This window comes from Gossypium raimondii, chromosome 5 (genome assembly GCF_025698545.1).
Source record: "Gossypium raimondii isolate GPD5lz chromosome 5, ASM2569854v1, whole genome shotgun sequence".
Classification (NCBI taxonomy): domain Eukaryota; kingdom Viridiplantae; phylum Streptophyta; class Magnoliopsida; order Malvales; family Malvaceae; genus Gossypium; species Gossypium raimondii.
Genome location: NC_068569.1, coordinates 40,354,335 through 40,367,350, shown reverse-complemented (window position 1 = coordinate 40,367,350; position 13,016 = coordinate 40,354,335). Strand labels below are relative to the sequence as shown.

Sequence of the window (13,016 nt, the reverse complement as noted above, 5' to 3'; positions counted from 1 at the left end):
TTAACTTACTCAAATATTTAGGTTATGCATGTACGTATTTTTATGCTTTTTGTATGTTTTTGTCTTCATTTTGATTAAAAAACAAAGTTGAGTTGTTAGTGTTGATTGTTGAATCGAGGTCATGTCAAGTAGGAGTCGGACATTTCATTTATTTTCAAAATTGAGTTCAGGACAAGTAAAATTATATTGAAGTTGGGTGGATCAGAATTTTAAAACAAAAAACATTCTACTATATGGAGTCGAGGTTGGTGAGAACAAAAAACCAACCAGCCTCACCCACAGCGTTGCCATCTCTATTCATACTTTGATTGGAAGTGATCATGTATAGGAACTAGAATGAAGCAACTCAATTGGAAGTAAAAAAAGATGAAGTTGAAAAGCTAATAGCAGCAATTCTATAGATAATGCCAATCACATAAGACATACATATAGATCAAAGGGAATTGCCCCGTAAGAAAGCCTCCTCCATAGCTCTCATGATTGCCATCATCTCGCATTGAAACAAGTCATTTCCAGATACATTCTGGACATTGCTATTGGTTCGTTTAATCCGCTCGCTAAGCACGAATCTGCACACAGGACATTGTCCGTGACTCTTCACCCATGGGAGGATACAATGCTCGTGGAACATATGCTCGCATGGAGTGACCATCACTTGCTCTCTAGCCACGAAATCTTCCAAGCAAACTGCACATCTTTTCCCATCTTCATCTATCTCCATTTTCTTCTCATTGCCCTGTTTTTTACCTCTATAGTACGAATTCAATCTCTTTGTCATCTGCTTGGGGATTGGATTATAAATTTCTTTCTTCAGCTTTCCTACAACATCATTTTGCTCGTCTTCGTTCAATCTCAAACTCTCTTGTCGAGTCGGGGTCCTTGGAAGGGGCCCTGAAAACCTCGGATTAACCGCTCTTGCTGGAAATGTGTCTACCCATGCAATTTCTACTGGAGTAGTAGCACGTTGATAATCTGAGAAACTACAATAAAATGTTCTTCTAAGCATTTATATTTGATGCACTAATTCTATACACCGTCATAATATAAGATTATTTAATTTAGTGATAATGCATAAATATTAGTGCATCAAATATAAATTCTTTTTTTAAAATTTAAAGCAATAAAAAATCAAAATTAATGAATTAGATAATGCATGCAGATGCTACCTCTAACCGTCAAAATTAAACTCTTCTTTTCTCCACTTACAAAAAATCAGATAAGCCAAATAAGTCTTTGATCCTTAACTTTTACCCCAAAAAAAGGCTTTTAACATACAACTCTTAACATAAAATAACATTTAAGGACTAGATTAAACATAAATCAAAAGAAAAAAAACTTATTTAGGTAGAATAAAAGTATAAAATCTTATTTAACAAAATTAAATTAGTACAAGGACTCTTTTAACAATTTAGCCATTAATAATTCATCGAAATTCAAGTAAATTACCCTGAAAAGCCAATGGGTGATTCTGGGCCTAGCAGTCGCCATGGATCATCCCTTGAACCTCTAACAGGGTCCTGAAAGTACACCACGAATTAATAACTAAAAATCAGTTACTTCATAAACAAGCAAAAAAAGAGAAGCAGTTTTCAGAAAATCTTCCTATTCATTTCTTATTTCTTTTCTCTTACCTGTTATTGGTATATATGGATATGTTTAAATGTATCATTGTAAATTTATTGATATTTTTATATATTATTTTTATAACTATTTTGTCTTTACAAGAAGGTTTAAAATAATACAAGTGTTCTTTTTATTATTTCATTACATCCTAAAATATATGACATTTTCCTAAATCCTTTTGAAGAGTGTTTTTTATTCTAGTAAGATGGACAAGACAATAATCCATTTTATTTATTTATAGTCTAAACTTTAATTCCATAATGAAATATATATGACATATACAAGCAATTATAACTAAATTAAGTTTTATGCAAATATAAATTTTAAAATTATTATTTAGATTTAAATCTTTTAAATATAACTAGATCATAATATACATGTAAAAAATTATTTAACAAATATATTCATAAAAATTGACTTAAATATCACATGAAGCTTAAGTTGAAATGATAAAAACATTGAAAATTATGGTGTTTCGAGTTTAAATCCTATTAAATGCATTTTTAATATTTCACATGATTTAAAATGACAAAAGTATCCCCAAGCAATCTTTATTATTTTGTAAAAGAAGAGGTATTTAGTAATTGCTCAATTGAGTTAAGACTAGATTGAAGTGTGACACTAACTCAATATATGAATCAATAAAACAAAATATATAAAACCAAAAGAAATTAACATTTAGTTAAAATACCCAAATCTTTTATGAATCGGTATAGGGGTATTGAGGGTAAAAGTACTATGGAAGACCCTGTATTGAGAGTAAGGTTGTGTTTTGTCCCCTTTACTCAAAAAATAAGTAAATAGTCTTATATATTAGATTAAAGAGCAAATTAGCCCTTTCTGTTAAAATTTCATCCATTTCTACCGTTAAAAACTAGCGTAACTAATAGAATAATTAAACAGTTACACATGGTGTCAAGTGATGTGCCATATGTACCTCATTATGATATACAATGATTAGTTTTTAACAGTAAAAATAGATAGAATTTTTAACAGAATGACTAATTTTCTCTTTGATTTTAATGTACAATGACTAATTTAACTATTTTTAAGTAAAGAGAGTGAAATATAATCTGATTCCTAATATAACGATCTCCATTGTACTTTTACTGCTTATTGAGAAAAAAAAATATATCTCAAACATATTAAACTTTTGATTGAAATGAAAATTAGACAACATGGTATCAGTTTAGACTTGAAAAGATATGTACTGACTGAAATTGATACGATATCGACAACCAAAGAAGCAAGAAAAGTATACATACAGTGGTGGGCTGGAAGGAAAAGGAGTGACGAAAAATGGGTTGGATGGTGTTAGAATCATAGCTGGCGGGGTAAGAAGGGTAGCCTCGGTAGGCATTTGCAGGGCGCCATGTCGGCCAAAACGGTGTGTTGTTGCTGTTGTTCATTATGTCTCCGCTTGCTTCCGGATGATGAGCTACCAAAACTATGATCTTGAATTTAATAAATGGGGTATGATTTTATAGCAAATATTAAATAATGAATATGTCCTTGTTGTCATCTCAATGCTTTACTCTACTTTCATTTTCTTAGAATATGATGTAAAGCATGATTCTTCCTCCATTTTATAGATGCTTGCCTCCTACTCACGCTTAAGGTTACTCAAAGTTTCATCACTGATTAAGGAAGGAATCCAATTCTAGTAATCTCACTATACAACCCGTCCAAATGACTAGTTTCACCGTTAAAAAATAATAATAAATGTTTTATTTAAATTTAATTATAAAAATATATAAATATTAATATAAAATTATTTTTATATATTTTATTATTTCTAAACAATAAAATAAGATGAGCTCGGGATTAAAAACATAAACTAAGGGTTAATTCTTCTACTCGATAGAAAAGTACTTTTACACCCAAAAGTATTTTTAGGTAAAAAGTAAAGAAGAACACAATTCATTTGGGGTTAAATTTTCAACTTCTTTGAAGCAGTTTTGGGCAGATGAAAAAGCAAAAATTTATAGCTTTTCAGCCAAAACTTCTAAGCTGCTGTTTTACTTTTTTACCCACACACACAAACTGGTACTTTGCTCTCATCTCTTCTCTCATCTCTGGTTCTTTGTTCATCTGCTGCTTCTTTGATCCTCTACTGGTGCTGGTTCTTTGTTCTTCTGCTGGTGCTGGTTCTTTCTTCCTCTGCTGGTTATTTGTTCCTCTGCTGGTGCTGGTTCTTTGTTCCTCTACTGGTGCTTTGTTCCTCTTCTCCACCACCGGTGAGTTTATCTTTTTTTTCATAGGATGAGTTTTGTTGCCTGAACTTTTATGCATGATGAAACAGATGGTATTGGCTGCTAAGATAATGGACAAAACAAATGATGTTAGCATAGGGTTTCTGGAATCAAAACCCAAACCGAATTTTAACCCTTTCTTTGTTTTGGCATGCTTTATTTATTTGGGGGTTGTAATCCATGCATTCATCCTAACAAAAACTAAAAACATTGAGTTAAAATAGAAAACCTGTTTCTTTGGCTCTGTGTCTCTCTCTATCCGTATCCATTAGTTCTGAAAACCCAGATTCGATGTTCTACCACTCCCACCAAATACAGCAATCCCTTAATGCAATCTTTGAGTTCCTGTATAACAACAAACCAATCAAGGTGGTAAAGCACAAACCTTCGCAAAGGAAACAAAACCTCATCTCTACGCGTGCACTTTTACTTAAAATTCAGTATTAAACCTCTGTTATAACAAAACACAATTCAACTACATTCTACATTTCATCATCTTCACTATTCATCAATCCACATGCAACATTTCTCTGGAAGATGCATTTTACAATGTTGATTCCATTCCATTTCCTTAGTTCCCTTCCCTCTAGGTTACAAATTCATTAAGTATATCTCCAATTAAAGTCAAATCAAATCTCATCATGGCTTCGAATTTTATCTTAGAAGAAAAAAAAAAAGAAAAAAACTCATTGCTTATTGGTAAATTTGATCTTACTAGAGGTTAGAATCCTGCCAACAAGAGTAGAATAAAAAAGAAAGCATTGGAGCTTTGAAAATGGCATTGGTAAGACCAGATTGGAAGGCTTTAGAAGCTTTTAATCCTACATGAGCAGCAGAATGGGATCTAAAAAACACAAAAACTGCACTAAGGGTGGCAACTCCGGTGTAAACTCCTATCAACATGCTGTTGGTCATGTTAGGAATTTGAATGGCAAATGCCAGCCAATAGATCGAAGTGGCCTGAAGAACAACAAAGGTAAGTTGAGTTAAAATGCTTAAAGATAGATAAACGGATCCTTTTGAGATAGAAACATAATCCATGAATGGCTTCCATCCAACATCACCGATCTCCACTTCTTCATCTTGTGTTAATTTTACTCCAGGCGGACCCTTCACCGAGATCTCCCCTTCACTGTTCTGTTTAGTTGGAGAACATTCGTTAAACATCACGGGAGCTATCCCTCTTGATTCTCCTTCACCTTGACCATTCAAAGAACCTAATGCTGTTATGGAATCTCTATGAGCATTCACAAGCTGCTCAAATGTTGTCCCAGCCATCAATAGCTCTTCATAGCTTCCTAATTGGGTAATTTGTCCACCATCCATAACCTAAGGAAAAAAAGGGAGAAATTATCCTTCTGACGAACCAGAAAAACACATGGATGGATAAATAAATTATGAACATAAATTCAAACTTCGTGTTTACCAAAATTCTATCAACTTCTGAGAGAAACTCCACTTGATGAGTTACCAGGACAACAGTTTTCTTTGCTAGAACAGTTATAACACAATCTTGCAATCATAAAAAGCTAACTTTTATCATACTGCAAAGAAAATAAATAATAGTATTATACACTAGAGTTCTATACTGAAATGAAGCTTTTTCACATTGAAGAAAACAAAAGCTGTATGTGCATCAACAGCACTGAAAGGGTCATCAAAAAGATAGATGTCGGCTTCATTATAGACCGCTCGAGCGAGTTGAATCCTTTGCTTCTGCCCTCCACTCATGTTAATCCCTCTTTGACCTATTTCTGTAATATCACCATGATCAAAACTATTGATATCTTTATCCAGAGCACAAGCGTTAATGGCCTTGTCATATTTGTCTGCATCCATCGGCTTTCCATAGAGTATGTTGTCACGAATTGTCCCACTCTGGATCCATGAAACTTGAGAAACATAGGAAATGGATCCAAACACGCTAACCTAAAACAAGCATTAGGGGAAAAAAGAACTATAATCAGTGACAAGAAGACATAATGCTTAATGCTTAATGCATGTGTATGTAGGAATACTTGTTTTGCAACTCACCGTTCCTGAAAGTTTCGGCATCTCTCCCAGCATTGCATACAAGATTGAGGATTTTCCAGCCCCGACCGGTCTACAAACAGCTATCTTCTGCCCTCTTTTTATTTCCAACTCCACATTTCTAAGTGTTGGAATTGCAATTTCAGGAACCCAACTGAAATTTCCTGCTTCTACTGTCACACTTTTATCATAATTCTGCAGGGGAAATCTCCTTACTTCATCATTCCTGAGTTCATCATCAAGAAGAAAAGTGTTGATTCTGTCAAAAGAAACTTTGACTTGTATAAACGATTTGCAAGAAAACAAACGGATCATAAAATTAGGAATTGCAAATCTACAATAAATGATACAAAACATTATCTTATTCTACGATTTCCTTCCCCTTTCATTCCTCAGTTTCCTTCCCCTTAGGTTACAAATTCATAAATATAGCTCCAATTAAACTCAAAACAGAGATCAATCTCATCATAGCTATAAATTTAAATTATCTTATTCTGCGATTTCCAAGCAAACGGAGCATAAAGTTACAAATCGCAGTCTACAACAATTTCATTAATCTTGAATCTAAAACTTCTCCATCCTGAAGCTAAGTAATAAACAATCCAAAACATTAGCAGAAAAAGGTTGGGGAAGATACAAGAGAAAGATTATCAAGTGAAAGACAAACGCAGTTTAAACAACAAAAAGAATAAAAAGATCTGGGGAAATTTTTTTTCCTCTTATTCTGATTTGAAGATTACTTTTTGGTTCCTTTCTCACTTTCCTTAAATAAATTTCAATTTGGCAAAATGTATGAGGAGAGTGAAAAGAGCGAGAGATAATGAGATTAATAGTGAAGAAGAGACCCTTTGAGAAGAAAAACGCTGAAAGAAAGGCTTCATTTTGGATCATCAAATAAAAATAAAAAATAAGAAAACATACCCTTTTTTTTCCTTGGTGTTTTTGGTTGAGCTTGTGAGAGGAAAGACATGAAAATTATATTAAGAAATAAAATATATGAACTATTTTGGTCACTGTACGCACATTGGCATCATAAGAATTTTTTTAACCGTGGGATAAGATTTGTTCATACAAATGAACAATCAAACGGTGGTGATTACATTTGAAGATGGCATGTAATTTTGATTAAATGATAGCCCAATATATTTATTAAAAAATATATAATTTTGATTCAAATGGTAAAATTAGATGTAAAAAATATTATTTAAGTTATATCATTTTACCATGTTAATCAATTTCTTGGATTACTTCATTATTATCATTATTACTGTTATTTTTTCATGTATATAGTTAAAATTTTGATACACATGTAAAAATATATACTTATGTCACATTTGATTTTCTTGATTGCTTTACTGGCTAAAACGAATCTGTTCGTATACACAATAGATGAGTACTTCGGCGGTTGAAGTTAGTGATGAAAAAGTAAAAGCAATGTGGGATAAGAGATTGACAGAAATATTTTGTGATATTTGTATTAAAGAGATACTGAAAGGCAATAGGCCTGGTACACATTTCACAAGAGATGGGGATGGTTGAAAATAATGACCAGCTTTGAGAAAGAAACGGGCAAGGGTTTTCCACAAAGCCAACTTAAAAATAGGTGGGATGCCCTAAAAAAAGAATGGAAAGCTTGGAAGAAACTTAAAGGCGAAGATACTGGTTTAGGGTGGAATCCTATAAAAAGAACCGTTGATGCATCGGATGAATGGTGGGAGAGTAGGCTCCAGGTACATTAATAATTCTAAATATTTTTATTTTTTTCTTATTTATGATGTTATTGATAATTACTGTTATTAAACTATCATTTTATATGTAGGCTGTGCCTGAAGCTAAAAAATTTAGAACATTGGGCAGTGATCCTGAATTCGAAGGGAAGTTGGACCAAATGTTCATGGGGATAGTTGCAACAGGTGATAAAGCATGGGCATCTTCTTCTGGTACACTCCCTAGTGATTTTTTTGAGGATGTTAACAACAAAATACCTGAAGAGAATGAAGAAGAAAATATGAGAAATGATGTTCACATTTTAAATGATGTTCACATTTCAAATGATGTTCAAATTGATGGAAACAGTCAAAAAAGAAAAAACCCTGAGATGAGTTCACATTTTAAAACTGGAAGAAAGAAATCCTCAAAGCAAATTGAAGGGGCTGCAAGATTGTCAAGTCAAATAGAAAAATTATGCAATGCAGCTGACAGTATGAGTTAAGCCACATCTAGTTTGACTCCTGTTATGGATCCATTTGGTATTCCACAAGCAGTCAAAATGCTTGACAGCATGTCGGAAGAAGTTCCAGAAGCTAGTCCGCTATACTTTTTCGCACTTAGATTATTACTCAATAAGGACAAGCGGATTATGTTTTTATCAATTAACCCCAAGATTAGAGCTTTGTGGCTTAAGACAAAAATGGAGGATAGTTGAAAATTTTCTGATCTTTTAGGGTTCAAAAATATCTATTATGTGACTAAACAACAATGCTAAACTAGTTTTATCAACAGTTATTTATGTTTGGTTTTTGGATATTGAATTTATGTTCTACTTATTTATGTGTAATCTAGTTTTATTAAAAGTTGTTTATGTTTGGTCTTTAGATATTGAATTTATATTCTACTTATTTTTTACTAAATTAGTTTTATCAATAGTTGTTTATATGTGATTTTGGATATAAAATTTATTCACAGGTGATGAGTATAGTTGAGGATTATAGCGGTGATGAAAGTGACGATGAAAGGGAAAAGAAAGAGATTTTACAACGCATGGAATGTTTTAACCGATTATTTGTTGTTGCATCTTCTTCCGTGCAATTATATTATGAGAAGTATATATTGAGGCAACCATGCATGGATTCAACACAGTCAAGTGAGACATGGATCCGAGAGATCCTTGACGGTCACGAATCACGTTGTATGATTAATTTTAGGATGTCTAAAATGGTATTCACAAGTTTGCTGAGAGTTTTGGAGACAAGATACAACTTGCAAACTTCAAGAAACATATCTTCTACTGAAATGTTGGGAATTTTTTTATACATCTTGGGCGCTGGTGCAAAAGTTTCCCAGTGTCGAGAAAGATTTCAAAGGTCTGGATCAACAATAAGTCGACACTTTGCAGTTGTGCTTGAGAAAGTTTCAAGGATGGCCACTGATCTAATTGCACCCGAAGATCCTTTTTTTAGCTCAATACCCGAACAAATACGTAATGATTCTAGATATATGTTGCATTTTAAGGTTAAAATTTAATTTTATATCATTATATTTTAATATATTTGGTCGACTAAAAATATGCACGAGATTAATATGATTATTTGTTCAGGATTGCATAGGTGCAATTGATGGTACTCACATTGCGGCTATTCTTCCACCAAATGAACAAATTCCTTATATTGGAAGAAAAGATATCCCGACTCAAAATGTTATGGCAGTATGTGATTTTAATATGTGTTTCACATTTGTCATGGCTGTATGGGAAGGATCGGCACATGACACTAGAATATTTCTTAATGCAATTCGAGATCCAAAATACAAATTTCCGCACCCTCCAAATGGTTAGATATTTTATTTATATGTGATTTTTCAAATAATAAAGTATAAATTCTTTAATTGATAATTTTTATTAAAAAATTCTTGAATTAATTGTTTGTTGTATTATGACTTGTAGGAAAATATTATCTTGTTGATTCTGGATATCCTCAAATAAAAGGTTATCTTGGACCATATAGAGGTCAGCGATATCATTTACCTGACTTCCATAGAGGTAGACCGATATCTGGTAAAGAAGAGATATTCAATCATTCACATTTATCATTACGTAGTGTGATTGAACAAACTTTTGGTGTTTTGAAAAAAATGGGTCATTTTAAGGGATATGCCAAGTTTTAGTTTTGAAAAGCAAACGATGATCGTTGTTGCTACAATGACGATACACAATTTTATCCGAAAACATGTCAGCCGAAATGATGCAGATTTTATGGAATACGAAGATATTAATTGGCCATATGAGAATAATATTGATTCAGAAAATGCGCATGGTCGAGAAAATGATGATGATAACGACGACGATGATGATAGTGATAATGACGGTGAATCAAACAATTCAAGTGGTTTTGAAATGGAATTAACAAGAGATGCTATAGCTTTTAGTTTAATGAATTCACTTTAAATTGTAAATGCTACTGTAAAATTTTTAGTATTTATATTTGATATATAAATATTATCCCTTTTTAATGCCTCCTTTGGATAGCTAAAAAAAATTGCAACTGAAATGTTAGTAAACGCAAGGCTGTTTGGAAAGCATTGTTCAGTACGTTTAAAATGCATTTCACCTCACTGGAGGCTTAATTCTAGACTGGACCCTTTTGCTCCAGGAAAAATTTAGCAACTTCAGTTGCTTTTTCTTTTCCTCTTTTACCCATATCTTCTTCCGTTCTTCATCTTCTCTTCTCAGCATATTTTGTTTTGTTTCCTTTCTTTCTCTCTTTCTCATGCAAATCTACCATGAATTCTTCGCTGGCTCTTGGCTTAAGGCGATGGTCGTTCTTTGATTTCTAATATTTTATTTTAATGAATTATGCTGATTGTCATCAAATTGAGAGAAAGTGTAGTAGCCGATGAAGATTACAGATTATCTATTGGGTTTTCAGTCATTAACTTGGAATTGTGGAATTGTGGATTATGCTGTTTTAATGAATTAGAAGATGAATTATGCTGTTTTTGTTGGATCTTCAGTCATTAACTTGGAAGTAGACAAAGAAAAGCATGCGATTGTCCTCCCTAGGAATTTTCTACTTGATAGAATAGTAATTCTTTTTCTGCTTCATGTTAACTGTGTTTCTTCTTTTACCCTTTCCAGATGGATTTCCAAGAGCAATTCTTCAAGGAACGAATCAAATTTATCCATGAAGCGAGGGATGAGAAGGAAGAGAGTTTTGAGAAGCTGCAACAGCAAGAGCGTGAGAAGGTTAAGCAGTCTAACCCCAATCCTTCAAATGCAGAGGAATACAGGCGCAGGTACATAATTTTGATACTTCTGTGAATTTCCTTGTGTAATTTGATTGATACTGGTAATCTTACAGTATATGACCGTTTCACATAAAAACAGATGGTTTAATCTCATAAGATGAAATGATGCTAGATATCTCTTTTCTGTTTACCTGTTGAAGTTATGAGATATTCGTGTATTTTTCGTTTCATATCTTTTCAAAAAATTATTTGTAGGGCGGATGAAATTGCAAAATTCATAAAGTTCTAGGATGAAGAGATGCAGGCTTTTGTGGCAGAGAGGGATAAGCAGATCAAAGCACATGAAAAGAAGATGGTTGGCATGAGAGAGAGGCATTGGCAGGAAGAAGTTGAGCTTGAAAAGGAGTTTGATGCTGAATTGAGCCACCTCATGCAGAAGTACACTCTAGATGGCTCAAAACTCAACGCCGACAATACTTGATTGTGGAATTGTAGGGGAATGCGATGGTATGTACACATATGGTAAAAAAGACTTTAATCTCTCTGTTTCCTGATGAAACTTCTGTGATGACAATGAAAATTTCTCCATCTTGAGTTACAACTCTTAAAATAGTATGTTAAAAGATTGGAATATATGGGTAAAAAAAGTTAAATCTAAAGTTGCATCTATGGTTGCCATATTATGCTTGTGTTGTTTGCTTAGACATGGTTCAAATAAGAACTTGGAATGAATCTACGATTTCTTTCCTATTATGTTGCAATGTTTTGGTTCAATGACATTGCTCTTTCTAGATTATGGGCTGCATCTTTCATGGAACTTGAAACCAAAGCTAATCATATGTTTTGTAAAGAAGGAAATAGAAATAATGTTATTTTTGGCTCGGTACGAAGGCTAAAAATTTTGAGGGTGTAGCTAACTGTCAAATTAATAGAAGTTTCGAAAAATATTGTTTTTTGCATGAGCACTTTTTGAGAACAACTTTGTTGTGAACAATTTGTTATGCACCTTGGCGTAGGATCTAGTCAATTTGTTATGCATTATGATGGAGCTATCTATGAAGCTGCTGTTCAGATTATGCTAAATACATTGCTTATTGAATCTCATCAAACTCTTTGATTACTCTTAAATCCTGTTCTTAGCTGTTTTTTCATTATACCTATTATTTTACAGCAACCTTGAGAAAGAAAGAAGAGGCTTGATTCTTGCCGGTTTTTTTCCCTTGATTTGGATTAACACACAAGTATGCTTTTTTTGTATGACAAGTTTTTTAAATGCTTGGAAACCAAATATTCATTTGTTTGTATACTATAGCTTCATCACACTTTGATTGATTCAAATCTAAATTTTTGTGAACAAATATTGTTGTACAATATTAGTTGCATCTTCTAGTGTCTTTCTTTTTTGCAATATATAACTGCAATTGAGTATAGATTGAAAATCGAGTCTATAGCTGTGTACATTTATTTGAAGAAGCAATTTGATTGTCAAGAGTTGTTCTAAGTACCTAGGGGCAGTATAAATAAGAAAGATAGGAGAGATTAATGGAGATGTTAACTATAGGATTAAATGTGGAGCTTGTCTATTTTTTCCTGGATTCAATCAATAAGTCTTTGTTTTGAATGGTTTTCTTTTGTTGCAAAGGATGGTGCACAGGATGAATTCAGTTTTATGCTGTATTTTAAAATGCTATGCTGTATGTATGCTGATCTGCATTTTATTCTCTTGTGTTCTTTGTCTGGTGATGTTCAAATTGTTAGGGAGCTTGTTACAAATGCTTTTTAAAATGTCAACAACATTTTATTTCAGCGTATACCTTTTTTTTATTCTTGCTATGTCTGGTGTTTGGTATTGCAGGCAGAGCTCGAGTCTTTTAAAATGGAATATGCAAATGCACGACTGGAATGTAATGCAGCTGATGAACGTGCTAATATATTGGCTTCTAAAGTCATTGGTTTGGAAGAGAAGGTAACAAAGTTTTAATGGGTAAATGTTTTCTTCCTTCTCCAATTTCATTCTATTCATAACAGAACATATATCACTCTTGATAATAATGCTGAAAGATCAGTAAGCTGCCATGTTCGTATATGCATGGTTGTAATATATACCACATGAAGGGTGTTTCTTGGACGTATAGTAGAGCTGCAACG

General features: G+C 33.0%; 4 protein-coding genes across 5 annotated transcripts; 1 reads left to right on the top strand and 3 right to left on the bottom strand.

Moving 5' to 3' along the window:
* Positions 1 to 323: 323 nt before the first annotated feature.
* Positions 324 to 3,087, bottom strand: LOC105766083 (uncharacterized). Its single transcript, XM_012585410.2, has 3 exons — positions 2,889 to 3,087; positions 1,447 to 1,517; positions 324 to 980 (listed from the first exon to the last, which is right to left on the bottom strand). The coding sequence occupies exons 1-3, from the start codon at positions 3,030 to 3,032 to the stop codon at positions 434 to 436; spliced, it is 762 nt and encodes a 253-aa protein (XP_012440864.1). The 5' UTR covers positions 3,033 to 3,087; the 3' UTR covers positions 324 to 433.
* Positions 3,088 to 3,615: 528 nt separating this feature from the next.
* Positions 3,616 to 4,250, bottom strand: LOC128041069 (uncharacterized). The gene is made up of 2 exons (XM_052630379.1): positions 4,105 to 4,250; positions 3,616 to 3,938 (listed from the first exon to the last, which is right to left on the bottom strand). The coding sequence occupies exons 1-2, from the start codon at positions 4,142 to 4,144 to the stop codon at positions 3,616 to 3,618; spliced, it is 363 nt and encodes a 120-aa protein (XP_052486339.1). The 5' UTR covers positions 4,145 to 4,250.
* LOC105766081 (uncharacterized) lies at positions 3,712 to 8,487 on the top strand. Of its 2 annotated transcripts, none has more exons than XM_012585408.2 (3): positions 3,712 to 3,860; positions 7,390 to 7,636; positions 7,726 to 8,487. In XM_012585408.2, exons 2-3 carry the CDS (start codon positions 7,451 to 7,453, stop codon positions 8,116 to 8,118), a joined length of 579 nt encoding a protein of 192 aa, XP_012440862.1. In that variant the 5' UTR covers positions 3,712 to 3,860; positions 7,390 to 7,450; the 3' UTR covers positions 8,119 to 8,487. The 2 variants fall into 2 exon arrangements, with proteins under 2 accessions (XP_012440862.1, XP_012440861.1); XM_012585407.2 differs by having other exon boundaries at positions 3,715 to 3,860; positions 7,296 to 7,636.
* On the bottom strand, positions 4,562 to 6,221 carry LOC105766082 (ABC transporter C family member 8). The gene is given in 5 exon segments (XM_052630378.1): positions 4,562 to 4,630; positions 4,632 to 5,204; positions 5,302 to 5,387; positions 5,465 to 5,804; positions 5,910 to 6,221. Coding segments are annotated over 5 exon segments (1,380 nt in total).
* Positions 8,488 to 13,016: the final 4,529 nt, after the last annotated feature.

What these genes read in the sequence shown, in the direction of transcription:
- LOC128041069 (XM_052630379.1), bottom strand. Translation starts at nt 4,144, where the DNA reads ATGGATACGGATAGAGAGAGACACAGAGCCAAAGAAACAG. An exon ending in ACACAGAGCCAAAGAAACAG is followed by an intron (nt 3,939 to 4,104) that starts GTTTTCTATTTT and finishes CCATTATCTTAG; the next exon opens with CAGCCAATACCATCTGTTTC.
- LOC105766083 (XM_012585410.2), bottom strand. Translation starts at nt 3,032, where the DNA reads ATGAACAACAGCAACAACACACCGTTTTGGCCGACATGGCGCCCTGCA. An exon ending in TTTCCTTCCAGCCCACCACT is followed by an intron (nt 1,518 to 2,888) that starts GTATGTATACTT and finishes GTGTACTTTCAG; the next exon opens with GACCCTGTTAGAGGTTCAAG. An exon ending in TCACCCATTGGCTTTTCAGG is followed by an intron (nt 981 to 1,446) that starts GTAATTTACTTG and finishes ATTTTATTGTAG; the next exon opens with TTTCTCAGATTATCAACGTG.
- LOC105766081 (XM_012585408.2), top strand. Translation starts at nt 7,451, where the DNA reads ATGACCAGCTTTGAGAAAGAAACGGGCAAGGGTTTTCCACAAAGCCAA. An exon ending in GGTGGGAGAGTAGGCTCCAG is followed by an intron (nt 7,637 to 7,725) that starts GTACATTAATAA and finishes TTTTATATGTAG; the next exon opens with GCTGTGCCTGAAGCTAAAAA.